This window comes from Pithys albifrons, chromosome 9 (assembly GCF_047495875.1).
Source record: "Pithys albifrons albifrons isolate INPA30051 chromosome 9, PitAlb_v1, whole genome shotgun sequence".
NCBI classification, from domain to species: Eukaryota; Metazoa; Chordata; class Aves; order Passeriformes; family Thamnophilidae; genus Pithys; species Pithys albifrons.
Genome location: NC_092466.1, coordinates 30,710,980 through 30,737,091, shown reverse-complemented (window position 1 = coordinate 30,737,091; position 26,112 = coordinate 30,710,980). Strand labels below are relative to the sequence as shown.

General features: G+C 39.5%; 1 protein-coding gene across 13 annotated transcripts in view; it reads left to right on the top strand.

The window, feature by feature from the left end:
- The window catches only part of ANK3 (ankyrin 3), a 353,784-nt gene that overhangs the window by 287,159 nt on the left and 40,513 nt on the right, over positions 1-26,112 (top strand). For 9 of the 13 annotated variants that reach the window (XM_071564343.1, XM_071564342.1, XM_071564344.1 and 6 more), the window contains 10 exons: positions 1,558-1,664; positions 8,797-9,021; positions 12,029-12,183; positions 18,848-19,059; positions 20,890-21,097; positions 21,634-21,730; positions 22,775-23,003; positions 23,556-23,681; positions 24,441-24,563; positions 25,057-25,083. In XM_071564343.1, the coding sequence (XP_071420444.1) occupies positions 1,558-1,664; positions 8,797-9,021; positions 12,029-12,183; positions 18,848-19,059; positions 20,890-21,097; positions 21,634-21,730; positions 22,775-23,003; positions 23,556-23,681; positions 24,441-24,563; positions 25,057-25,083 (1,509 nt within the window). The remainder of the gene's footprint in view (positions 1-1,557; positions 1,665-8,796; positions 9,022-12,028; positions 12,184-18,847; positions 19,060-20,889; positions 21,098-21,633; positions 21,731-22,774; positions 23,004-23,555; positions 23,682-24,440; positions 24,564-25,056; positions 25,084-26,112) is intronic. The other 4 variants (XM_071564347.1, XM_071564350.1, XM_071564352.1 and 1 more) reach the window with 1 other exon arrangement.

The following is a 26,112-nucleotide window of genomic DNA, read 5'->3' as shown; positions in this document are numbered from 1 at the left end:
CCTCAAGGACACATGTTAGAGCACGAAGTTTAATAAACAATCCTTAATAGGAGTGTTAAGGTAGTGAAAGGAAGAGGCATCAAGCCGTGTGGCACAGGGTTGGATGGATGACAGAGCAGAGTTGTACCCTGCAAAGATTTCTATTGATTGGCAGTAAATTACAGTGTCAATCGTTTTTATAAGGAAACGTGGGATCCTCATTTCTAATAAAAGAAATTACTACAATGTGAAGCACTTTGGAAATCCCAGAGTAATGGGAGGGTTGCACATTCTGGCCAACAACACAGCATTGTCTGCCTGCTTATCTTGTGGAAACTTGTCAACACAAATGTTTTTGTGTGTTTATGACTTACTTCCCCAGATTTACTACTTACGCTGATATTTCTATTCTAAATAATGATTTTTCACTACTAGTATGTGTCAGCATATTTAGAAAAAGCAGATGGAAGAAATAAAACTTCCCTGTGTAGAAGTCTGTGCTTGGCTCAGGTCTGTCTCAAACCCACTGAATCTGATTTGAAAACAACCCATGAGGTTTTAGTCTAAACAGACTCAGCTCCCTCTAGATGCATTTGCCTCTAAGCAGCAAACAACCTACTTGCAGGAAACACTGTCATCTTTAACACCACTTTGGGTGAAGATTTTGTGTGTTGCATGACAACTTCCTGACTTACTTTCATTGATGTGACTTCTGATGGTACTTCTTACATTAGGGAGAAGCTTTCCTATCACCCTGGAAATAGGGATAACCAATATTTGAAGGTTTAATTTCATAAGACAAAAGAAACAAAAGAAGAGTATTGTATTAGAATAGCTTTGCTGAACAGTAGGAGGATTTATCGTGTGAGAGCGTGTTGCAGAGCACAGGATCCATGGGTGTACATGTGTGTGCCTGTGGGCAGCAGTGAGAAACAAATTACACCTCAGTGTCTATCAGATGGGGTAGTTAATTATAGCACCAGTGTGCCAGCACTTCACAGGGTTAAAGCTATTTTTGGGGAGATGAGTAGGGGCAGTGGCACTCCAGAAAACAGCGCTCATGTTGTCTGTGTGTGTACAAAGACAAACAAAATCCCCCTCCCATCGGGAACGCCGGGAACTCACTCCTGCATTCACAGCTTCAGTGAAACTCTCGGTGAAGTTATTCACAGGTTCTGCTTGAACAAGGATCTCTCCAATGGCATCTTCTGAGGGGGAATGTTATACTGCCAGTCTACATGGTGTATGATTGCAGTACAAATGGTAATATTTTTTCCATCTTTTTAACCTGTCACATGTAAGCGAATATTGGAGAGACACTTAGTTGTAACTGACGGAAGTGTGGAAAGTGGGCAAAAAAATGTTTGAGGAGACATGAGTTTGTGTGTGTATTCCATGTTTCTGTTACAGGATTTCCAGTAATTTAATACCTGAGATTATATATCATCACTGTTATATGGAAAGGATCAGATCTAAATTGAATAGAATTATATTAACAAGCTTGTATTTGAGAAGTGTTTTTAATGTTAATTTTAAATTTCAATTTCTCTTTCTCTTTTTTTTTATTTCATTTTGAAGCACCTGACGTTTCAAAGGGAGTTTGATTCTGATTCTCTCAGGCACTATAGCTGGGCTGCAGACACCTTGGACAATGTGAACCTTGTTTCCAGTCCCATCCATTCTGGGTAGGTCACAGTTTTCCTTTATCTTTGGATGTCGCAGTGTATTGTTAGCTGAAGAATACAGCCTGTTGTGATGGCTGATAACAAGCCTGTTCCTGCACCACTTGAAGCCAGTGGCAAAATTCACACTGACTTCAAGTAAGGTGCTTAATAACAGGAGTCAGTCTAAATTCTTGCATATCAAGCCAAAAACTTGCTTCTGCTCTAAATTTTCTGAATGCCAAAACATTGTAATCCCACAGGCTTCTCTTTAGTAGTCTTGTTTTGCTTTTCTGTTGCTTATGCTCTGCTTTAAGTGTCATAAACTGATTTTGTTTGAAGTGTGTTAAATAATTTGGAATATGAAATTAGAGGTATAAAGTTACACTTTCTGTTCTTTCACAGAGTAAAAAATGGGGGGCTTTAATTGGACCTCTTATTTTATTTATATCTCCAAACTCCTGCCATCTCCAATATCTGTAGTTTGATTTAAGTGGTACTATCTGTTTACTTATGAATCATCACTGTAATTTAGGGGCTTCTTGACAGTACCACACAGACCTGATTTAAATGCAGTAGTAGTGATGTATGATTGCATAGTAAAAATGTACAAATTAATGTGTAAGGTATCTTTGCATATTAGATTTTCTCATGTAAATATTTGTTGTTTAATTCTTGAGATCGGGATTTAAAATTTCATATCCTTTTTAATTTACTTCCCTATTCTGTGATTAATAGCAATCTTATCATAAAAATGAGTGCAGCACATACCAAAATATTTCAGTTCCAATACAGCAGCAAGTCCCACAAATCTAGAGCTACAGTTCTACAATACATAAAAGCTCCTACTTATGCTGAACAAGTGGATTTTGGGATCCTGAGCTGCATCTGGTCAGTGTTAGCATTGAAACGTCAAGAACTGAAGTATGAAAAACTGAAGTCTCTCAATTATCACAGAATGATACATGAGCAAAGAACCTCAAAGAGCTGTCAGCCCACCCCTTTGCATTACTGCAAGATAAAATGTAGTCAAGTCATTCCTGAAATATATTTAATGTCTTAATAAATACTAAAAAGAAGAGATTCTATGGTCCTCCAACTTCAGAAGTTCACTATCTTTTGTTATAGTATTCTTTCTCTGATAGTCAACATTTCTTTGCTGCAGATTAAGCCTATTTCTTGTCATACCCATAGTGGTCATGGAGAGCAATATCTTACTGGTCTTTTATTAATTGATTTCGATGTCGGAGGACATGTAATCTTGTCTTTAAGACTAAGATGTTCCAGATTCTCCCAGGTAGGGTTTTCTACATTTCAGCACATCCTTGCTGCTCTGCCCCTGGATCTCTTAGGTCATTCATGATACACTTAAGCAATCCCACAGTGAGATTTTGGTATCTGCAGTTTTTGTTGGTGGATGATTGTGATCCAGAATTTCTTTGCTCTTTCTTGAAATTCTGCATTTCAGTTATTTATGTTAAGTGTTTGTGTGTTTGCCTTCTCCCCTCTGTTTACATTTGCCTTAATGGTATTTCAGTTTGTTGGTTGCAGACCCTTTTTCCATTTTAGCAAGATAGCTTTTATTTCTGATCCTGTTGTCCAAAGACTTTTCAGACCTCTTTTCTGTGTTGAAATCATGAATGGAGACAGTAGGGCTTAGTACCTGGCCCAGGACAGCACAGTGAAATCTGCACTTGAAGTTCCCTTTCAGTGTAACAGTAAAGCACTTGATGGTATCTCTTTTGAGGTAACTTCTCAGGTGATTGTCTACTTACCTTATCTATACTGTACCAGAGCTACCAAGACAGTACTTCCACACATCAAAGAAAGAAGGCACATTCATTTGACAAGAATTACTCTTGCCACTGATACCTTGACTTGTTTTTATTTTCAGGACTGGTGGTAGACAAGGTGTAATATCTTGATTAATTATCTTGATCCTTTAGGCCCTTTTTAGATCGATCGTTAAATAATTTATCCCTGAATGTTTCTGGTAATTGAGATTAGATTGCTTGGTCTAAAATTTTCTGGTTTCTTTCATCCTGATACTAAATAGGGCTGATGTTTGAATCCTGCCAATCCTCTGGGGCAATACTTGTCTGTTCTTAGGTCTTCCGCATGCTCACCAATGGTTCCAACCCTCCAAAACTATTTTCTGTTGGTATGGGGTCTTGCACATCGAGTCCCTCAGATGTGTTCCCTTTGTTCATGAGTCCTCACTAATCTAGAAGCAGTCTTTGCTGCCCAGAGGGGAAAGGCTGCAGACCTGCAGCAGGGGAGGAGAGGAGATATGTTCTCCAAGCAGTTATAGCCCTCCAAACAAGTTAAACCAAAATATTCTTCAAAGAATTATAGCTTTTTTCACCCATTTGTCATTTGACATATAAAGTTTGTCAAAAATGATGCTCTGATGATCCAGTTCCTTTGTTAAGAAAAAATCCCCAACACTCACTCATTATTTTCTTTCAGTTTTGGCCCCATATTATAATATGATACTGTTTGATTTTCCCTGTTATCTTCACCTAGAGGCAATCAGCAAATGTTCTTCTAATCTTCCAGTACCTCAACACATCTGATATGCAGAGGATCATGACTTCTCATATCTCTTCTGCCTTTTTCTGAGAAGCAGCTCCTTTTCTGGTTGTTTGTCGTGCTTCCTCCCCATCTTTGTCCCCAGTTCTTTCTGTGGCCATGGCCAGGGGCACAGTGGCTGGGGCCACCTGCTGTCAGCAGCACTTGTGCTCTGGGTGGCCCTGCAGGCAGTGTCTGTCCCCACTGCTCTTTGTCTTCTTCATTCTCCCAGTACTGGGGAGCTCCTCTGCTCCCTTGGGTCCCTCTTTTCCCCGTGTACCCACTGCCAGAAAAGAGCATCAATGTTTGTTCCCATTTCCTAACTGAGGCAGAAGGGGAATTTTGGGAGCTGGATGTGGAGATCCAGCAATATATCAGTGAAAGAGGAAGAAAGAAGAAATAGTTGGCAGTAATATCAACTCTTCTGGTTTTTCCTTTTTTCAAGCCAAGAAAATGTTTTATGTTTTCCTTCTTGAGCTCAGATAAGTTGTTTTGCCAGCATATATTTTGAACAGGGTCCATTGTAAGCAGTACATTGAAATGCGTCATGAGTCTTGAGGCCTCTGGAAGGGTAAAGACCCTTCCCAAAATGACCTTCAGCTCTCAGATGTGAGCTTACTCATGCAACTTTTCCAAAGTAAAATGTGGGTGTGCTCTTTTCATGCTGCCTTTTTTAGCTCCTTGGTTTTCTTATCTGAGAGAGAGAAATTAGTGTGTCACTCTGCCTTTCATATTGAGAAACTCAGAAATACTGGATCCAGTCTTGCAAGGTGGAATAAGTCAAATTAATTAATTATAGTTTACTCCAACCTCCTGTGCACATAGAAGAACTTTATTTTTGGCTGCAGTGTAAGGAGTGGCATGGACTGATACTCCTTTCAAGTATCCTGCCATACATATGTTTATACATTATGCTTTGGAAAATAAACTGCTTTAGAAAATTGCAAGAATTGGTTTTCCACGGCACAGCGGAGCATGTTTTGGGAATTCAGTAAAGAAATTGTGTTGCAATAAATACTCTGTCAACCTAAGTGAATTGTAAATGCTTTTCTCTTCTCCATATGCTTCTGCATTTTCCAGAGAAATTGTGGAGTTGTGCTGACTAATTAAATGAACACTCCCTTTCAGATTTATTTTTCCATGTGTAGCATATTTTATATGACATATGCCATGATATGTGAAGCAAAAGCCAAATAATTTCTAAAGCTGGCCTTCAAATGTGCTGCTTTGGTTATTTTTCAGATTGTTACTTTTTCTTTGCACTTATTATTGATATTTTCTGTTGCTTGCCTCTAATTATCTTACATTAATTTTCCCATTTGCTTTCTAAATTATTTTGCAGCTATTCCTCTCCACTCCCCCAGTATGATTCAAGGTGATAACTCTGTGCTTTCTGTGAATCCTCATTTTATTTTCTTTTTTTTTAAACTTTTTTCCCACAGAGTGTGTGTAGATGTTTGTAGTGCATCCTCCCACATCCTCATGTCCTCATCCCTTCCATGTATTTAAGTAGAAATGCTCATTAGCCTTTAGCGTTGTGTTTTAGACATCGTCTTGTATTTTCCATTATTAGTGCAACATTAATTTAGGTAAGCATTAGCTACTAATATTTTAGATAGAAAGTGCATGAAATACTGTTTGGAATTGTTGTTATTGTTTTAAATGGTAAATTACTAAGTTGAAAACTAAACAAGGAAATAATTAATTAATACACTGCTGAAAATGATTATATGGGAGCACTATGCATAAAGGCTGATCTTCACTGAAGGCTGCAGTGTGGTGGAGACCCCAAAGCTGTAAGGGGCTGGTTCTGCCATCGGGCACAGCCTCATGTCCAGGGTTAATCTGCCCTTGCTGTGAGCAGTGTACAGTAGCAGTGCTAAACTCCAGGTTGCCAAGGCTGGACTGACCTTAAAATCTACAGCCTAAACATATGTGCTAACTCAGGGACTTATTTAACTTCTATTGATTTTTAAAATTTCATTATTAATTTACATAAATTGATTTAGGTGCCTAGAGATTTTTAGCAATTTACACTTACATACTTGCACAGAAGACAACATGTTATCTCAGTGTAAGTTTTGCCATTTTTGCATTAGATGAAAACCTCCTTTTCATTATTAGTTCTGAGATGGTTTAATGGTAATCATATACATGATAGGTAGCTCTCCAAAACAATGCTTTGTACCAGGCCATCAGACCAAGGCCAACCTTGCCAAGTTCCCTAGGAGGTTCCTCCATGATGCATGGACCGGATGTGCCTGCCTGGAGCTGCTGCACATCAGCCCTGAGGGATGCTCCAGCCAGGCACCCCTGACACTTCCATGTAGTCTGAAATGGCCCCATATTTCTGCAGACAGAAGCCATGCATGTTTTGAAAAGGCCACCAAAGCACCTATGCCTCAGATTCCTTTCAGTATTGTTCCTTCGATGACCAAGGGCTGTGCCTCCCTGCTTAGTATTTTGCTTTGATTCATGGTAAATTTTAATGGATTGACATGAACTCTTTCCACAGCGGGTCGTGAGCTCCCTCCCTGCCAGCTCTGAAGACCCACCACTAGCCTGCCCTTCCACTTGCTCAGTGGCATTTTCCTCCTGCCATCAGCCTTTCACCATCCACCCTATGGAGCAGTGGCAGGGAGGAAAAGCACCATAAACATGCTGGCAACCAGTAGCGCTCTGAGGGAATCAAAGGTCCAGGCTGTCTGAAGCTGTGTCTCTGCTTGGTACAGCCTTCTGTTAGCAAACAGAAAAGTGTTTCAGTCAAAGTTTTTGTAGACATCTAAGATCTCGTGGTCCATAAATACTAAAATTATCATAATTTATAGAGTGTATAATTTAAAGATCGAGCATATTGGTTTTGACACACATCCAGTATTTATACAAGTGCTTGGTTAGCAAAGATCCTGTCCCACTGAAACAATCCCTCTTATGAGGTACTGGGATGCCCTAGTGGCAACATTTGGATTTGTTGGAGTGTACAGTATGTTTATCTAGGAGAGAAATGTGGAATGTGGCTACAAACTACCTGTATGAATACTACTGCGAAATACCATGCTTCAGTATTGTTAAAGCGTCTGAGGCACAAGAAATGATAAATTGAGATTAGACTCATCTCAGAGAGCTGTTTCACATCCTCATCTTTACTGATGGATTTTAATTTGAAGAAAGACAATGTAGCAATTTCTTGGTCTGGGATTCAATGGGACAACATTTCTGTTCTACTTCATATATTTGCAGCTTGTGTCCCTATTTGCCTCTCTCCTGCAGACCACTAAATGCCAAATTTGGATTACATTCCTGCTTTTGTGCATATTTTTTTCCACCCACATTGGACACATTTCTGAACGCAGTTTATTTGCAGGCCTGGCCAGTGCACCTCAGCTGTAACTTTTCGTATGCTGCTGGTCTCAAAAGCAAATGTAACAGTCTTGCACAAATTTCCAATTGTAATTCAGAGCATTTAGGGGCTTTTTTAAAAGAACCTTCACAACCCCATGGATTATTGGCTTACCCCCTTAGTTCATTTTAGAGTAAGGAACCAGGAAATTGAATGGATTCACTTGTTAGTCATGTGAAGGTTTAGTTCTTAGGAACTGAAAGTTTTGGCAACAGCCTTGAAAATAGTGAAACCCTGTGACATCTGTGTCAGCTTTGTCAATATCTGCATATCATACAGAAGGAACAAACAAAAACTCTACTGGCTTCAAGACTGAGTTGGTAACTCTTGTCCCTCTTGATACCAGCCTGTTACTGCACCTTTTACCTAAAGCTATTCTAATATTCATTAGTCCCTTGCTAATAAAAGGATCTTTTTAAAAAAAAATATATCACTCGCCACTTACTTAAAATTACAATACAGTTTCTTACCCATCTATTGTTAAATGGAAAATTAAGCTCTGGAATGACACTAGCCAATGGGAGTTTTCTTTAATGTCTTTTTGCTAATGAATGAATAGCATCTTCAAAGAGAAGTAATGCCATGATTTCCTCCAAGGGAGCCAACAGCCTAAAGGAATTTATGTACTTGATTGTCATCACCCATCTTTCCTGTCAGTGGAAGCCCTTAGTAGCCTGGACTGACTGTCACCAAGGGTGACAGCACTTCTCTGCCAGCCATCAGGAGTGTTCACAAATGAGACTGTGAGGAGATTTTAAAGACTGAGATCCCCAAAACAATAAGCATTTTTGATACTCCTTTTTCTACACTGTCTGCTTCCTTTCTGCATGTGAGGCTAAATACTTTCATTTGTGGACAGTAGACTTAACAGTAACAGGGGAATGTTTTAAAATTCTAACAAACCGCTACTAATACACTACTTGTGTACTCTTTTAATCCAAATTACTCAGTAGCACCTGGTCATTTCACCATGATGTTGCTAGACCTTTATCAATTCCTGCTTTTGATAACCAATAGTTAACATGTAAGTATAAATTTTAAAAGAATCTCCATGTTCTCTTTAGTTTATCTGGGATCGGGAAGATGTTTCTAGTAATGTCTAAAAGTGTGTGCCAGTCGACTTTTTGCTGATCCTTCTGCTCATTTTGTGACTGTTTTCATTGACGTGTTTCCTTTTTCCTGCAGTTTTTTGGTTAGTTTTATGGTTGATGCACGTGGGGGTTCGATGAGGGGTAGTCGCCACCATGGAATGAGAATCATCATCCCACCACGCAAGTGTACGGCACCGACCCGCATCACCTGCCGCTTGGTGAAGAGGCACAAGCTGGCCAGCCCACCCCCCATGGTTGAAGGAGAAGGGCTAGCAAGTCGACTTGTAGAAATGGGGCCAGCAGGGGCACAATTTTTAGGGTGAGTTGTTCTGTGAGTTTAATTGTTTACACTCATATTGCATCCTTTATTTCTTTTATCCTGTGGATCTAAGTTAGTCAAACATTGACTCTATGTCATCCAAGCATGTAACACAGGCTACCTAAAACATTACAAAATGCCAACTTGGCATTCCTTCCTCCTATGTGTGCCCTTGTATTTCAATGGGAGTTTTGCCTCTGTGGTGACTGCAGGATGGAGATGAAGGTAAGGAAAGCCATGAAAAGGCCAGGTCCTGCCCCCACCTACTCATGCAGCCTGCCTTGAAAGTCAGGAGGAGTCACACACCTATGCCACAGAACAGGTTTTGGTTCTGTTGCTTGTTGACTATTTAGAGAATCGACACTGTCACATAGAAGCGTCCTAAAGACACCCACTGAGCTGTGTTGGCAGCATGTTCATGGCTCCCTCTGGAGTTACTGGGAGCTGCCCGACTCCGTCTTGTGGAGAAAAGCCACTTGGAGTGAGGGCAGAGCACTTGCTGTAGAGTAGTAGTATAAATGCTAGGAGCCAACTTTTTTAAAAGCTTAAAATAGGGGAAACAATCCACTATGATGTGGCCTTTTTTTTTCCTAATTATAAATTTTGTTCATTACCATGAGTGGCACCCTGGTGTAAACTGCTGGTTCTGTCGGGAATGACAGCTTGTTCCTAATTTCCCCTTCTCGTTTCTCTTCCTGCTGCATGGATGTTATTCAGTAAACTGCATCTTCCTAAATCTCCTCCCCCTCTAAATGAGGGTGAGAGCATGGTTAGCCGAATCCTGCAGCTTGGTCCACAAGGAACAAAATTTATTGGGTAGGATATGTACGGAAAAGATACAGAATGTCTACAGTTTTTCTTTTGTTTCTAATTTTTGTTATTCCCATTTTTTTAAGTTCTTCAAAACTTTCAGTTGATTTATGTCACTGAAAGAAAATCATAGTGGCTTGATTTAATATAGCTCTGCTACGACCTTGTGCTTATAGGCATGTAAAATTCACTGCCAGCATTCTGCTTTCATAACTTCTGTGCTTTTGTAATTTTTTAAATTTGAAGTGTTTCTACTGCATTAAATACATTTTAATATACAGTGACAGTCCTTTAAGTTCAATCTTGTGGTAGAGAAGGTATTTACAGGCCTTGAGTGAGTGTTTTGTGAAGAACATTTGTAAAATGTTATTACACAAAGTCTGTTATTTATGAGACATTATTTAGAAAAAACGTTATTGAGTGAATGAATTCATTCAGCAAGGTTGGAGAAATATTAATATTTTCAACCTGCAGAAGGCAACTCATTAAAATAAATTTATAAAGCCAATATGCAACCCAAAGGAACTGCAGTGTATAGTCTAAATATGTAAGAATGTTTCCATATGTTTTTGACTGTTGTTTTCAGACCACGTTGTGAAATTTATTGCATTAAGTTTTCAAAATATTGCTGAATGTTTGGTGTTCCAAACCTGTTCAATACCTTCTCACTGAGTATTCTCGTTAAATGTCATGCACAGAATTGTGTGGTTTCTAAATATTTACAGAGACAGTATCTGAAATATTAACCTGCAAAGATTGTACTATAGTGGTTTTCAGTTTATACTCTTTTTGAACTACAGAGTAAATATCTTCAGAAATGAATTTGAATTTTTGGTATTTACTTGCTGTGCACAATGGGAGACAGCAGCTGCATTCCTATTTTTTGTTAAAAGACTTGACATTAGAGTAATAGAGTGTTCCTAAAATCATCTAAAATATGTATTCATTAAACTCCTTTTCTGTTTTCTTGGGGGGAAAAATACTAACTCTCCTCCCTTGGTATTTAATGTGAAAACTGGACTTCCATCTCATTTGTTAACCCTCATGATGACTAATGTGATTTCATGCTCAAGTAACCAGTTGGTTAATGCACCCAACACCTTGCAGGTGCACAGTACCACAGAAATGCTGCATTATTCTCCTGTCATGTGATGCTGCTTTTAACAGACTTATTACAAAGCAGTTTAATCCTTTACAATCTCTGTAGGAAAATAATGATACTGTCTATTTAAATGTCTTAAAGCTGCATAATCCATAAATGTTCACTTACTGTGTGATTTCAGTCAGTTTGTCTTAGCATACTTTAAAATGCATATCCTGCCTGTGAAGTGTTTGGCAAAAGTGTCTGTTTTGTTGAGGAATGGCACATGAAGTGAATGGTGGTTTCTGTTGGTTGTTCATAAAAACTGTTCAGTAATGCACTTGCAGTCCTCTGTTGAAGGTACATTGTCTGCTGACATAGGTGTATTATTAACCACCTTCTCATTCCCTTTCCTTCTCCCTAAAATGTTTGGCAGTAACTAATGTAAATGTAGTTGTGATGTTGTTTAACCCAGAGAAATCTCTTCTAAAAGGATATAAAGATTCCCCAGTGATGTTTCCTGTGCAGAGGCTGCAGCTGTGATGCTGGGCATGAGAAGCAGAAAGTGAACCTAAGGAGAAACAGTCTCTTGTATTTCACAGGAGCTGCATCAACAGAAAGCCAGGGAGAGCTATGAAACTTTTGGGACTTAGTTTCAAGTTTAAAATCTACACACATGCATGGTTCCTCCTACAGTCAATGGCTGCTGCATGCATTTGGATAGCCAGACTGTTGCTGAACTGACTCTGTCCCTTCAAACTTCCCTGAGCCAAATCTGAATTTTGACTACGCTAATGCCAATTAAAAGTCAGCAGTGCTGCGTGTGCAAAAGCATCCTGGAATAAATGAAGCAAAAGTTGTCACTATTTCTTTCATGTAGCAGATCAGAAGATTTACACTAAAAATGAGCTATATATTAATATTTGCAAGTTATTTATTAATTATCGCTTAAATTATAAGGGATTGTGCAGCTTTGGCAATTTTAAAAACATTTTTAATATAACAGTGCTAACTATTTAAAGTTACTATACTTTTCTTAAGGTCTTAAGACCCATAGGAAATTAAGAGCAGTGAGGAAACACAGGGTTAAAAATAATATGATTCCTTTTTCTCTAGCCCTGTCATAGTGGAAATCCCTCATTTCGGGTCAATGCGAGGAAAGGAAAGAGAACTAATTGTGCTTCGAAGTGAAAATGGTGAAACATGGAAGGAGCACCAATATGACAGCAAACATGAAGACTTAACTGAAATACTCAATGGCATGGATGAAGGTAAATATTTCCTCAAAGCTTCAGCAAGCCTTATCTTTGTGCAGACTTGCTAACATGTGCTGTCTAAAGCAACCTAAAGTAAATCAGTGCAGGGGACATCTGACTTTGGAGAATAGAGTGTGTGTTCCATGTTAAACTAATGGAAAGAGTGTAAAGAGAAATTGTGCCACAGTGGCCTGGAGACATCCTGAAATGAATGATGAGTGTTGGTCTGAAGTCCTGCCAAGTTTAAGCAAAGTTGCACAGTTGCTTTACAGTGTGAATTAGAGAATAACACCCAGCTGGAGGTAAGTGTGTCTCAGCTGCTCAGCGAGGGCCATGAGAAGGTCATTCCAAACCAAGGATGAAGTGTAAATATCAACTATATTAGGCTTTCCCACAGATGCAGACCTCAGCCCATAAGAGCATTCTTCTTTGGAATGGTGGTGTTAGAGATGGCCTCCCACTAATACACAACCTGCCCTCCTGATGCCCATCTGGGAAGTCTGGCTCCCTTGTTTTGCTTGGATGTTGCTCTTTATGTGAGTCCTACAAGATGAGAGGACCCAGCTGTACACAATCCATCAGAAGATGCTGTGACAGATGGTCCCTGAAGACATATCGTGGGCAAGGCCAGGCTGGGGCTGCAGTGATTCCTTTGGCACTACTACTTTCTTTTCCTAGGTAGTGTTTTAAAGTACTTGTCCTGATAAAGTGTTGCTTGGGCTCTTTGCATCTCCGTGTGAATGAAATAGCTTGTGGTTTGAACTTTGGTTTTCTATAAGGGTTTATCCACTGGATTTTCTCTGGATAACCTCCTACAGAAATTCACTGTGGTGGGGTACAAGCTGCAGGGAAGTTCTTTCATTATCAGCAAAAGCGTGTGAAAGAAATGATCAGGCTGTGGATGGCAGCTATGGGAGGTATCTGTGAGAAGGCTATGCCTTTGATCTCATCCTCTCCTCAGCTGAGGGCATGCCTGAAGGATGTGGGGAGTAGTGCTGGTGTGAGACTCTCCCTGGGCATCTGAAATCTGGCGTTTTTACTCATTCCTGGTCATCTGTGAATGGGAACAGCAGGTTAGGCTTGTTTAGTATTTTCACTTTGAAGTACTTGAACTGAACCTGAGCTTGTGAAAACAGGAATGGCAAAGATGTGCTTGTTAGGTGATGAACAATCCTTGCTATTTGTTTCAAAATAAATACAATACAAACAAACAGGAGGGCAGAAGCACTGCAAATGTTTTGTCAGTGGGTTTGGGAAAATAAAATAAACCTCATCACCAATGGGTACCTAAGAGCAGTGGAACAGTCGAAGAGTGTGCATGGCTTGGGGAATTATAATTGCTTCAGGACTGAATACAGTAGTTGCAGCTTTTCAGAAAGAAAGATCTGACCACTGCCCCTCCTCTGCACACTCGCATGAGGCTGAAGTGATGATTTGGTATTTGGGTGAAGTAGTGGTGCCTTGTCAGTGGTGAGATAGTCAGCACTGATTAGGAGCTTGCTTATTTGCTTTTCCAGCTGAGTTTGATTTGATTTTTGGGATAGGAAATCTCGGCAAAAAAAATAGTGTTCTAAAGTGGTCCAACTTTCATTACCTATGAAAGAGCTCCAAAGGTGCCATATGGATAAATTGACATTTTAGAGAAAGAGCTCAGTGAGTAAAAACACTTTGAGAGAGGTAGGCATGAAGTTCTCAGTACTTAGAGCCTAAAATAACAAGGTTCACAATTTAGAGCCACAGTGCAACTTTCTGATCTATTGAGGGTTTCAGGTGTCTCTTTCCTTCTGGGGAACTGCTGTTTGAGGTTAGCAGGTGTATGTGCAGCCAACAAATCACAGAAAGTAGGATGGATTTTATTCCCTTGGAGTGAAAATATTTGACACCTTAAAAGCCAAACCTCAGAATGACTTTTACAAATCCAGGCAATCATTTTTGAGAGGTAAAGGAGAAAAATTACTGCAGACACATCCATTGTGTTGATTATTTGTTCAATTCATTTTACTTTAAGCCTTCTCTAACTAGGAAAATAAAAGAAAAAACCACCCTGCATTAAAATAGTATAAGGGTTTGGACAAAATTCCACTTGTTAAATGACACCTTTTCAGTGTAAAAGGTCTTCCAAGTAATAACAAAAAACTTACAAATTTGTAGAATTGGTAATTGGTGAGTTCATTTATTTTTATCCAAACTTTAACTGGTTTATTACAAGATACCACAGTTAGACTTGGCTTTGGAGCAGTATCTTGCATCTTGGAAACCACAACTTTGGAAGAAGTTTTATTCCAGGTATGAACTCTGGAGGCAGAAGCAATATTTAAATAAAAAGCAGCCACATAGTCATTTAGAGAAGTTTCATGTGTCTGCAGGAAAAATCAACTGCATAATCATCTCTAAGTGCCATAAGGTGCTGCAGGAGTTCCAATTTTCTATCAGAAGCAGCTGGTCCATTCTGTGTTAGAGCTGATGTAATCACCAGTTCTCTCTTACCTGTGTAGTGAAGGAGAGCAATGAGACCTTTATTCCCAGCTCCTTAATATGCCAAGTTTTTAATGATGCAATTTTCTTCTCTATTTTGCTGGTTTTCCTGTTTTGCTCTCCCACTTAGCTAGCAGGGATTAGAGTAAGGACACCTTGGCTCCCCCTCCATGACTGCTGAAAACCTTCTGTTCTGTACTGGAAGCAGCACCATCTGCTGGAAAACCTGGTTTTAGACCCAAAATCATCCAGAGCAGGAGACACCACTTTGGGACTAATGCAGGATTAAACAATACCAGAACTTCTGAGTTATTACCATGAAAGAATAATGAAATTATAAAGAGTCAGTTTTTCTTTAGTGCAATCAGGTTTCTGCTTAAATCGGTTTTATTTTAAAGCTGGTGCTGTACTTAGACAAATACAGGGCTGAGGGAATACAGGGAACTTGACCTTTTTGGGAATAGGAGGAGTGTGGCTCCAAATACAAGGGTAGCAATTCACAGCTCTCAGCCATATTACATTTATTTATACTTGAATCAAGTAAAGTCTACGTATTTTTTGAATTTACTATTTTTAAGAAGAAACTCCGTCTTGTAATTGATAAATAGTTTACACTTTCAGACAGGCTTCTTTTAGATATATCTTGTGTTTGCTTTTGACATTCCTGCACCCTTCAGAGGTACACATAGACAAATTTTGGGCACAAATGCACACACTGGGGTAGCTAATCTTTTGACAGTCATTTACAAACCAGTGAGTGAGCCAAGAAATGCAAATAATTGTGGCTACAATATGCTTGCAGCTGCACACTGTGGTTTCAGATGGGAAGCAGGAGTTTTTACATAACTACTTCTTTGAATCTACAGATCAAACCGGAGTGTGACCTTGTTTATACTTGAAGTTTAAAATACCACCATAAATCACTCTGCAGTGATTTTGCCACATTTCCAAGAAAAGTTTTCAAACATATTGCTGTTAAGCTTTGTGTTGTGAATGGCAAGATAAGAGACTGCTCAAAAATAAATATAAAGAACATTGCTTTATTTGAGGATAAAACATCCTTGTGGCACTGGGAGTGTCTAACTACATGTCAAATATTGAAGCTCGGAGGTTTGGTCTAGTTATCGGCATTTTAAAGACCCGTCTTACTGTCCTCAGCTTCTCCTTGCCACTTGCCATGTGCTCTCTCTGCCTCCATCCACCTCCTGTGTGCACATGCTGCCTCCTGTGTGCCACACTTTTAATGAAATAATTTCTTAATGGGCACAGCTCTGTTTGGGAGAAACTGGTATCCTGTGCTCATCCCACCTGCAGTCTGTGCACAGGGACAAGGTCAGCCCTGCTTGAGCCAGTACTGTTGGACAGTTGCAGCACTCAGAGAGCTTCTGTTCAGCCTGTGAAGTACAGGCGAGATTTGCTTTTTCAGTCCTAGCAAAATTCTTTGAAGGCCCTGGCAAGGGAAATTAGGTACCAGATCATGCAAAGACACCTTGAAGCTCTGGTGTTTGTCTTACTCCATTTCTACTCAGAAGGTCTGTGTTACCTTACCTGAAAGGGAAAAAAAAAGAAAGATATGAGACACAGGATGAACTTGATCCACAACTGCCCCTCTCCTGAGAGAACTGGTGTGATTGCTTTCCTTGACCTGAGACACCCTGTTTGAGGTCCCTCTCTGACCTTGGAGGACAAGTCTGGGTTTCTCTTCTCCTGTCCAGGAATCTTAACAAAATCTCATGTGGCAGTATGGACCACAGGGTGGGGAGGTGTGATATTCTTTTCCTCCCTCCTTCCCTTCTCCCTGTCTCATCTCTCCTCCATCTCTCCCACCAAACCATTATAGGGTAAGTGTACCATGCATGTAGGTGGCAGGAGAAGACATATGTGCACAGAGTATTCACAGTTCCTTTTTCTTTACTTACTGAAACTTACTGGCCATAGGTGTTCTTTGGGCTGTTAGCACAACCCTGGGAGACAGTGGCATCGGGACATTCTCCCCAATTCTGCCATTAACCTTTTTGCTTTACCTCTTCCTGCTTTGCCATCCCTATCTGTAGGATGGGGTGTATGGAATACTTCTCTGTGGCTCCACACCAAATCCAACCACCCAGCCCAAAAATCCTTTCAGGGTTTTAACTGAAACACTTTGGAAAGGAATGAAATGTCTTCAGCTGAGGAAAACAGTAACGATGACGGCACTTTCCGTAAAATGTATGAAGCGTGTTCCTGAAACGTAACCTCTCCCAGGACTAGTTTTCCCTGTTTCACTATTTCTGTCATGCTAACACTGCATTTCTCAGGGCAATCAGAGAAGTGGTTTGATTGCTCATCACCTTGTTTGTTTCTGTTGGAGGGCAACTTCATATAGAAGCTTACACATGTATTATCCAAACATAACCTTCCTGTATACAGTCCAACTCCCCTCCATGCCCAACTATTGCTTTGACACTGTAATCTTAACATCTTCTTCCTATTATAAAGGAGAGTGCCTGCCAGGCTCAAAGGATTTTGAAATATTCTTATATAAACCACTAATTTTCTACTTGAGGAGAATTTTAATTATCCTTCATCTCTGTGAGCATTTTACAGTGGGTTTAGTCTCTAACAACAAATGGGAGATGATTAGGATTTAGCAGTCAAGATTATACCTGCCTGGGAGTTTAAGGATCCAGTTTGGCTCCTGCACAAATCATTGCTTCCAGAGGCTGCAGGCAGAATGCCTAATTCATTAGAGGGCTTCAGATATCAATCTCTGAGTCAAAGTAAAGGAAGCTGACATAATAATAAGAAATTATCCTCTTCTAGTAGGTACATATGATCCACAGCAACACTGTGTGATTAATCCAAACTACCTGCTGAATGTTTTAAAATGAAAAACTGACATTTTACCAAATTTATATTCTGATTCTTCTGGAACTGTAATTGAGCTTACATGATCAGAGGAAGAAAATGCCTCAGCCACATAACGTGTTTTACAAGTGCCTTTGGTCATGGTATTATTTCTGGTCTTCCTGCTTTCTCTTGCTGCATGTGATAAAAATGTCATCTTTCAAGGAAAAAACTTTCTTTTGTGATGCCCTTTGTAAGGAGGAAAATAAGAGTTGAAATTTGTGGAGTGCTGGAATGAAACTCAGTTTCAATAGAAAAAAAGGCTGAGTTCAAGAAATTACAGGAGAAATGCATAACAGTTGTATAATTATTTCTATTCATGAACAGTGTTTACATCACAGGAATTTCACTAATGCATATGGGTTTTCACCAGTGCAAATATAGACACATACATATAGTTGCATTAGTAGTTATATTTTTGACCCAGTTTTCCCCAGTGCATATGTGTCTATGCCATGTACTTAATTAGTTAACATGGTACTCTGTGCACGTTTCTGAGCCCTGGTGACCCTACAAACTGAGAATGTGGCTGAGGGCACTAATTGTTGATGTCTTGATTCTGTTTCAGTTGTGTCTGATGATGCATTAAGTTTCTCTAGGAACTGAGGGACACACTGGAGTCATTTTGGGGCAGATAACCCAGTGCTGAAAGCCTGATGTGGGAAGGGAAACTTGCTATGGTTTCATTGGTAGTGTGGGGACACAGAGCTCTGTCACTTGCACAGTTTAATGGCGAGCTCAGTGGCTGGGCAGGATTATATGGATGTAAGTCTGGGAAGTAACTGTCCCAAGTGTCTTAGCTGGACAAACTTTGGAGTGCATGCCTGTGGTGAAGTGGAAGAGTTCATGAACTGACTGATTTCCTGATTTTCGTGTGAGTGAAGACTCTGGGAATAAAAGTCTTTCGAAGTTGTGCACAGAAAGATCATTGCCCTTGTGTCCTTGCAGATAGAGAGGAGAGAGGGAAGAAGCTTGACTATCTCCTTCAGCACTCCTTGGACTTCTGTGTTGTGTGACAAACCTGTCATCCTATGGCAGCTGCTGCTGCAGACAGTGCCACACCTGAGTACTCAGATGTCCTGACAGATCTGTGTGTCTGGTGCTGTTGGCCCTCATTGTCAAGATTTATGCAAAATTTCACAGGACAATCCAAAGCTTGATAATTCATAGTGCTGAATGGCATTTATTTTTTCTCCTATAGCAAACCCCAGTCTTCTTAAGCATTTTAAGCCTTATTCCAAACCTCACACTCACAGACGTGAGTGGGGTGACCCTGGGCAGGTAATGCCTGACTGTTTTCCCTGTCTTCTTCCACCAGAGCTGGACAGCGTGGAGGAGCTGGAGAAGAAGCGCATTTGCAGGATCGTCACAAAGGATTTCCCCCAGTACTTTGCGGTCGTTTCCAGAATCAAGCAGGAGAGTAACCAAATCGGCCCAGAGGGGGGCCTGCTGAGCAGCACGACGGTGCCGCGTGTCCAGGCGTCCTTCCCCGAGGGTGCTCTGACTAAGAGGATCCGCGTGGGGCTCCAGGTAAAGTAAAGATTCCCCAGTGTTCCTGCCCGCAGCATCTGTAAATGCAATGTTGGTCTTAACACACAAGGCTTGCACCTATGGAGCCTGCAGCTCCTTGGTAGTGTGTTGTGACAATTTTTGGGTCTTATTCACAACTGAGGTCTGAATTGGCACTTGTCTGCCTGGACAGGCTCTCTGCCTCTATGTCCCCCAGGTGCAGGTGATGCACAGTCCTCCTCGCTGAGGCAAAAGTCCAGTTCCCCTTTTATCATCTTTATCATCTCCTTAGCACCCAAAGAATGAGGAACAGCCTCAGGGATGTTGTCTGTCTCCTATGGCTGCCAGCAGCTCTGAGCTACATGGCTGCAGTGCAGTCCCAGTCTCCAATGGCAAAGCAGCAGCTTGTGAATGTTGTCGCTGGGCTGCCCTTGGCCATAGGAATGTGTTCGGTAAGGATTTCATGCAGCTGTTTGCCAGCTGTTACTGGGTCAAATACCTCCCATATACATCTGCTGTATCTTAGGATATTCAGCATTGGTGTTTCTAGCCAAGGGTGAAATCTGGGAAGAACAAATAACCTTAAATTATCCTTAAACATACTACGCAGAAAGTGGAGAAATACTCCATAAGAATAGGAGGCATGTTTTCCTTTGAGTTCTGTTAATTGTTTCTTAAAATGAACTTAGTAACCTGACAAGTCTGATGGGTTCATGAAATAGAGATTCTGGTTGGATTCTAGTGCTTGGAATTTATGCTCAAACATTTCTGTTAATGGTATGTCATATCTAAAGATGATTGATTTTGAGAAAATGAAAGTTCTGCTCTTATGATTATACAGTTGTCTTCCCAGAACTCTTTAGTGTGAAGGAAGCACAACATCTACGTGTGCAGGGTTGTGACTGCTGAGGTTACAGTGTACCTACATATTCTCTGCATATCAGTACGTTGTACAGTTCAAATAATAGCAAGTCATGGGGGAAACTGATTGAAACAGACTTGAAAGGTAAATTAAAAAAAAAAGAATTTAGAAAAGGGCAAAAGAATGGAAAATCCCATTTCCATGTGTGGTAGTTTTGGCCTAGGTAGGCCTTAATTTTAGTTAGGCCTTAATTTTAATAGTCCTCATTTTAGTAAGCCCTGATAGTGTTACGTAGATTGGAGGGAACAGGTGTTACCTGACTTAAGCAACCAAAGAGATATTTCTATCATCTGACCAAAACACCATGTTTGTCACTTTTGAGTGTAGAAAATGTGAAATTTGCCTATAGGTCTTCTATAGCTCAATGCATTCTTTATGAATTTGACCCAAACATATATTTCTTTTCTAATAATCAATAGTGGAAAAGCACAGGAGGCACTGAGTACAAAGGTAAGTCAGAGTGCAGTGTGCCCCAAGAGCACAAATTTGTGTTTGGCAGAGATCTAAGAATTGTTCATCATCTTCAGGAGGCAGCATCTAGTCTTCATTTCTCAAGTGTAAAACAGGCTTATTTTTGCATTTTGAAATTGTATCTAATGTCACTCATCATTGTAAATTAAAACCAAAACCAAACATGCTCTGAAAAGCACTCAGCAAATACTGGAGGGAACCTTCTAAGATTTATAGTTTGGCTCTACAAGTTAGCTATTCAGAAATCAAAAGTAAGTTGTTGAAAAACTACTAAGCATGAATTGTACTAATAATCACCCTCAACAGTTTAGGAGAGGGCTCTATGGGGAAAGATAAATAAGCAAATAAATAAATTTCTACAGCAAATATAAGAAAAACAGAATTATCTTTTAGAAAATATTTCTACATGCCTAAACCAATGTGTAGCTCTAGTTTAAATATGTTCGCTCTGTTGACAGGCTCAACCGGTTCCAGAAGAGATTGTCAAAAAAATCCTTGGAAACAAAGCAACTTTCAGTCCCATTGTCACTGTGGAGCCAAGAAGAAGAAAATTTCATAAGCCAATAACCATGACAATTCCTGTGCCACCTCCATCAGGAGAAGGTGTAACCAATGGGTACAAAGGAGACACGACACCCAGCCTTCGACTTTTATGTAGCATTACAGGTTAGAGGAAATCCTGCTCTTTGTAAAGGTTTCTGTGACAGCAACATCTCTGCACTCACTCTCACAACTTGTGCTTTCCAGTAAGGGAACACTGGTGAGCTGGTCCAGTGGAGTTCAGATCAGTTCTCCTGAGCAAAGCCAGCTGAGGTTATTTCAAAGGCTCCCACGGATCCCCTGAACTTTGTATCTGTTCTCATACCATTGTAAAAGAACTGTCCTAGTAGATATTAAATGATATTTTATATTTAGCCAGTATGACAAATTTCATTCTTGCCTATTAAACATGGATGTCAGCAAAAGCAGTTTGCAGAAATAATTCTGTCATAGCTTATATTAAGGAATGGTTGCTATTGACTTATAAGTTTGTTCTTTGCTTACATCAGCTTTGTTTTTTGGTGTGTAACATGTGATATATGTAACATCTTGGAGAACATAATGTCTAGGTTCCCTTTTTATGTGCGAAGATAGAGATATTCTTATGTGGTCTGTATGTGCTTTAGTGTTTGAAAGAAAATCCCCCGTTTGTATTTTCATAGGAGGCACCTCACCTGCGCAGTGGGAGGACATCACAGGCACCACTCCGCTGACGTTTTCAAATGACTGTGTCTCCTTCACAACCAATGTTTCAGCCAGGTATGGTCACAGAGCTTGCCAAAGCACCTCATGAGTAGCTTCCCTTGATTAGCAACACGCATAGTTGTGGGGTTGTGTTTTGGCTTTCTGCAAATCTTTTGCAAGACTGATGAAGCGGTAATGGACCAGATGCTGCTTTGTCACTACATATCAGCATCCCACACATCCAGGGCTGCATATGAAGCTTCGTCCTGGCCTTTTCTGCTGTGATGGTCTCCTGGCAGTCTCACATGCTGTTTCTCTGAAGGCTGCCATGCCACACAGGGCTTTGTTTTTCTGCACATGGCCACAGAAAGGGAAAGCTTAAAATGCTCATTCCATTAAAAAAACCTGGGAGGATTAATAAATCCTAGCAGAGAAAATTCATATAATAGCAGGCAGAGTGTTAATCATTGAATAAATAATATTTGTAACTATAACAACTTTTATAAAGAGAATATTGCTGGAAGAGCCAGATAGATCAGGGCTGAAATATTGTGGAAAAGACTGATACAAAATATAAATTAAAATATTTATAATTTGTCTTACATTTGTCTTCAACCTCTTAATCATAAGAAGAGAAAATAAAAATGTAACACCTGTTTTTGTGGAAATTTCACCATGGGCATATTTGGTTCACCCTAAATGGGAGATGTGATTTTGCAGTATGTATGTGTTATAAAGGAGTTGGTTTTAGCAAACAGATAATGAAGCATCAGAACATTACAATATGCATAGTGTGTGGTCACAAGAAATACAATTTCCCTGCTTTGGCTTCAAATGATCTTTAAAATAGACAGTTTTGTGAGATACCAGGGTGAAAAGGGTCAAATAAGTATTTGAACATTTCATTGCTGAGTATTCCCATTTTTGGATGCTAAAGCTGCATTGAAAGTGGAAGGAAAATTGCAGTTTGTGGAAGGAAAATTGCAGCTTTTAGAAGTCTGCAAGGACAGTACACCTGCAAAATGACCAAGAATACAGGACATGGTTTCTCTTTAAAGGGTTAAGCAATATTTGAGCAATGTGGAAAGTTGATTTAATGGTTTGCTTTTTCCCACTCAGATTTTGGCTCGCTGACTGCCACCAAGTACTAGAGACTGTTGGGCTGGCAACACAGCTTTATAGAGAATTAATATGTGTTCCTTATATGGCAAAGTTTGTGATATTTGCCAAAATGAATGACCCTGTGGAATCCAATTTGCGTTGCTTCTGCATGACTGATGACAAAGTGGACAAAACTTTGGAGCAACAAGAGAACTTTGAAGAAGTTGCAAGAAGCAAAGATATTGAGGTACATTTCTTGCAGCTGGCTTCCTCCTTGTAGGTATTTTCCAAGTAGAAACAGGTCCCGCAAAAGCCACTATAAAACCCTGTTAAATAAAAGTTCACAGCAAGGCTGTGTCAAAAAACTTCTTGAAAAAAGGGCAAGATAGGAGGAGGAGCATGAGGACCTGTCTCCAAATGTCTCCCCAGTGCAGTTTGCAGCGGGTTTTACATTCGTAGTCTTCAAGTAGCTCAGGTTGGGCTTTGCAGACAGCTGATCTGGACAGTCATGAGTAGGACTTGTTTGTGGTGAATGTGTACTCACCAGCTCATTTTTTCTCAAAGAAATCTAGACATTCTTACTCCTGAAAAGCCAGTCATGTAGCTCATGATTTCCCAAACTCTAAGCACTCACAGTACCTTGCCATAATGCACAGTGATTTTCTAACTTGTTGAATTTAATCTGAGTTGGGACTTGTGTTAAATTCATGTACTGTGTTAGGGGAAATCATGATACACCTATGTGCATAGATCTATTAGGAAAAGAGGTTTTATTGACTTTTATTTCTTCCTTTGATAGGTTCTGGAAGGAAAACCTATATACGTTGATTGCTATGGAAATCTGGCCCCTTTGACTAAAGGAGGACAGCAGCTTGTTTTTAATTTTTACGCTTTCAAAGAAAATAGACTGCCATTCTCTATCAAGGTAAAGGCAAAACAAAGCACATGATCCTGCTGATTTCCTCCCTCCTGCCTCTTCCTCCCTTTTTCAGCCCTGTAGGACTAACGTGCCCCAAGTATGTAAGTGTAATTGTTTAATATGTGAATAACATGGAGAGGGTTCTTTGCCTGAAGACACAAAAGGGTTACTAGCAGATCTAGGAACAGAATACCCATGATATGGATTCACAGCCAGCCTTTTACTAAAACCATATCTCAAATTAGACCTTCAGCATATTACCAGTAGATCACAATTTCCCAGGGACTAAGCAAAGATGTTGCATTCAATAACATACTGTACTACAGAACAGCCTTCAAAGAGCTTGTACAGACTGTTCATCTCTAAATTGCCATGAATGGACACTCACTTCCCTTGGCCTTATCACAGCTGCTTTGCTAAAGATGTTTTTAAACATTTTGCTAAGCACAAGTGCAAAACATGGCAGAAAAAAAATGAAGGTGAGCAGAAAATGTCTGTCAGTAATATGGCAGTAAGAAACTGTCTGGTTGGACTCACTCAATGTGTTGCCTTGCATGGATTTGCCATCCTTCAGGCGGATCTAACTCTTTCATGGTGACACCTTTTCTCCTTCAGCACCTCAGGCTGAGCCCCAGCTTGGTATTCCTTGCCTTTACACACTAGATAGCTTCTTGTGGAAAGAAACTCTGAGAAACTTTCCAGAAACCTCATCTAGGAATCTGAATTACTGCATATCACTACACTTTATTAAAATTTCTTTTCCAGGTAAGGGACACCAGCCAGGAACCCTGTGGTCGATTATCATTTTTGAAAGAACCAAAGACTACAAAAGGACTGCCACAAACAGCTGTTTGCAACTTGAATATCACTCTGCCAGCACACAAAAAGGTATTTCTTGGGAAAAGTAAATATTTTCCTTATGGTTGGGTTGGATTCATTTCTGTTCCTTTAGTTTTTGTCTTTTTTTCTTTCTTTCTTTTCCTGCTAGTGATAAAGAAACTCTGTGAGATGTCAGTAATGAGAATGCTTTGGAATACGATAAAAGCTTTTAAAATTTCTATTTTATTGGTTTCTTGTATGTAGAACACTTTTAAAGTCTCTTGTTACTGTGGTGTCAAGTTCCTATATTTTTTACAATTCTGTTTACAGCTCATGCTTCAGCCTGCAAGTCATAGATTTATGCTTTCAGTAATGTCACATGTTTATTTGCATTGGATGTAAGATTTTTTTTTCTTTTGTGTTGACATTTTGGATTTGCTTTGCCTTATAAATCAGCTTGCATTTTGTGCTCCCAATTTGGTCCTTTTCATATCCTGATATTCTTTTCCCTGCTGTCCATTATAATATTCCTTGTCTCTGCAATGCATCTTGGGACCAAAAGGAAACAGAGTCAGATCAAGATGATGAGGTAATATAAACACTGTCTTCTGTTTTTATTTCCTTCAGATTTAGTGAAGAAAAGTAATATGTTATAGAAAAAAACACATTGAAATGATACCTACAGAATAATTGTATTCTCGATATCCGATATTCTGTTGCAAAACAGTACAAGTGTACAAATGTGGAAAAAACATGATTATTTATTATGAAATTAAACAAGGCATTGAATAATAGCAGTCTAAAATGTAACTCATTTTCCTCTGAAAAAGGATATAATTATAAATATCAAACTAAGTTCATTTTTGGCAAAATCAGGAAGAGTTTAGTGGATAAGATTTTCTCTCTTGGAGTAACACTGACGATGCTTTGACTTGCATTTCTGAGAAGCAAAAAATGTATTGCTGAGGCCGTGATAGTGGCCTGTAATATTTTACCTCTGAAATAAACCAGATTCTTTCAAAAAAGCAAAGCAGCCAAAAAAAATTCTAAATATTGTGTTCAAATCTATATTCAAATAAAACTCAGATATTTGCAGCTTAGAAACCAACTGTTTGATTGAAACTGCAGCACTAGATTGTCAGGAATTTGAGTGGGTCTTAGTCATTAGAGGTAGTAATAGCTGAGTTCATCTTATAAAAGGAACTACAGAGATGTTTCCCATTTACCTAGCAACAAAGTTTTCTACTCTTCCTGGTGGCAAATAAATAGAAATTGTCCCCTGTTGGTTAGAATAATTAAAAAAAAAAAACAACCAACCAAAAACAACAAAAAAACCCCCACCAAACAACTCAAACCAGAGTATTCCTTACATTTTAAAAAATAATAATGGCAACCACATCAATTTGACTCCACAGAATTTGTTCCCATTGAGCTACTATAGAGCTATAAAATTATTTTTTTTTTCTACACAAACTGTATTTTTAGGCATATATTCAAGTGAGTTGATCTCTGAAGGACTATTAATATTTAAGACACCTTTCTAGCAGCTGTGCCACTGAATGCAGCAACTTATGATGCAATTTATCAGTTAACAATAGTAGTCTGCTTTCTAATCCAC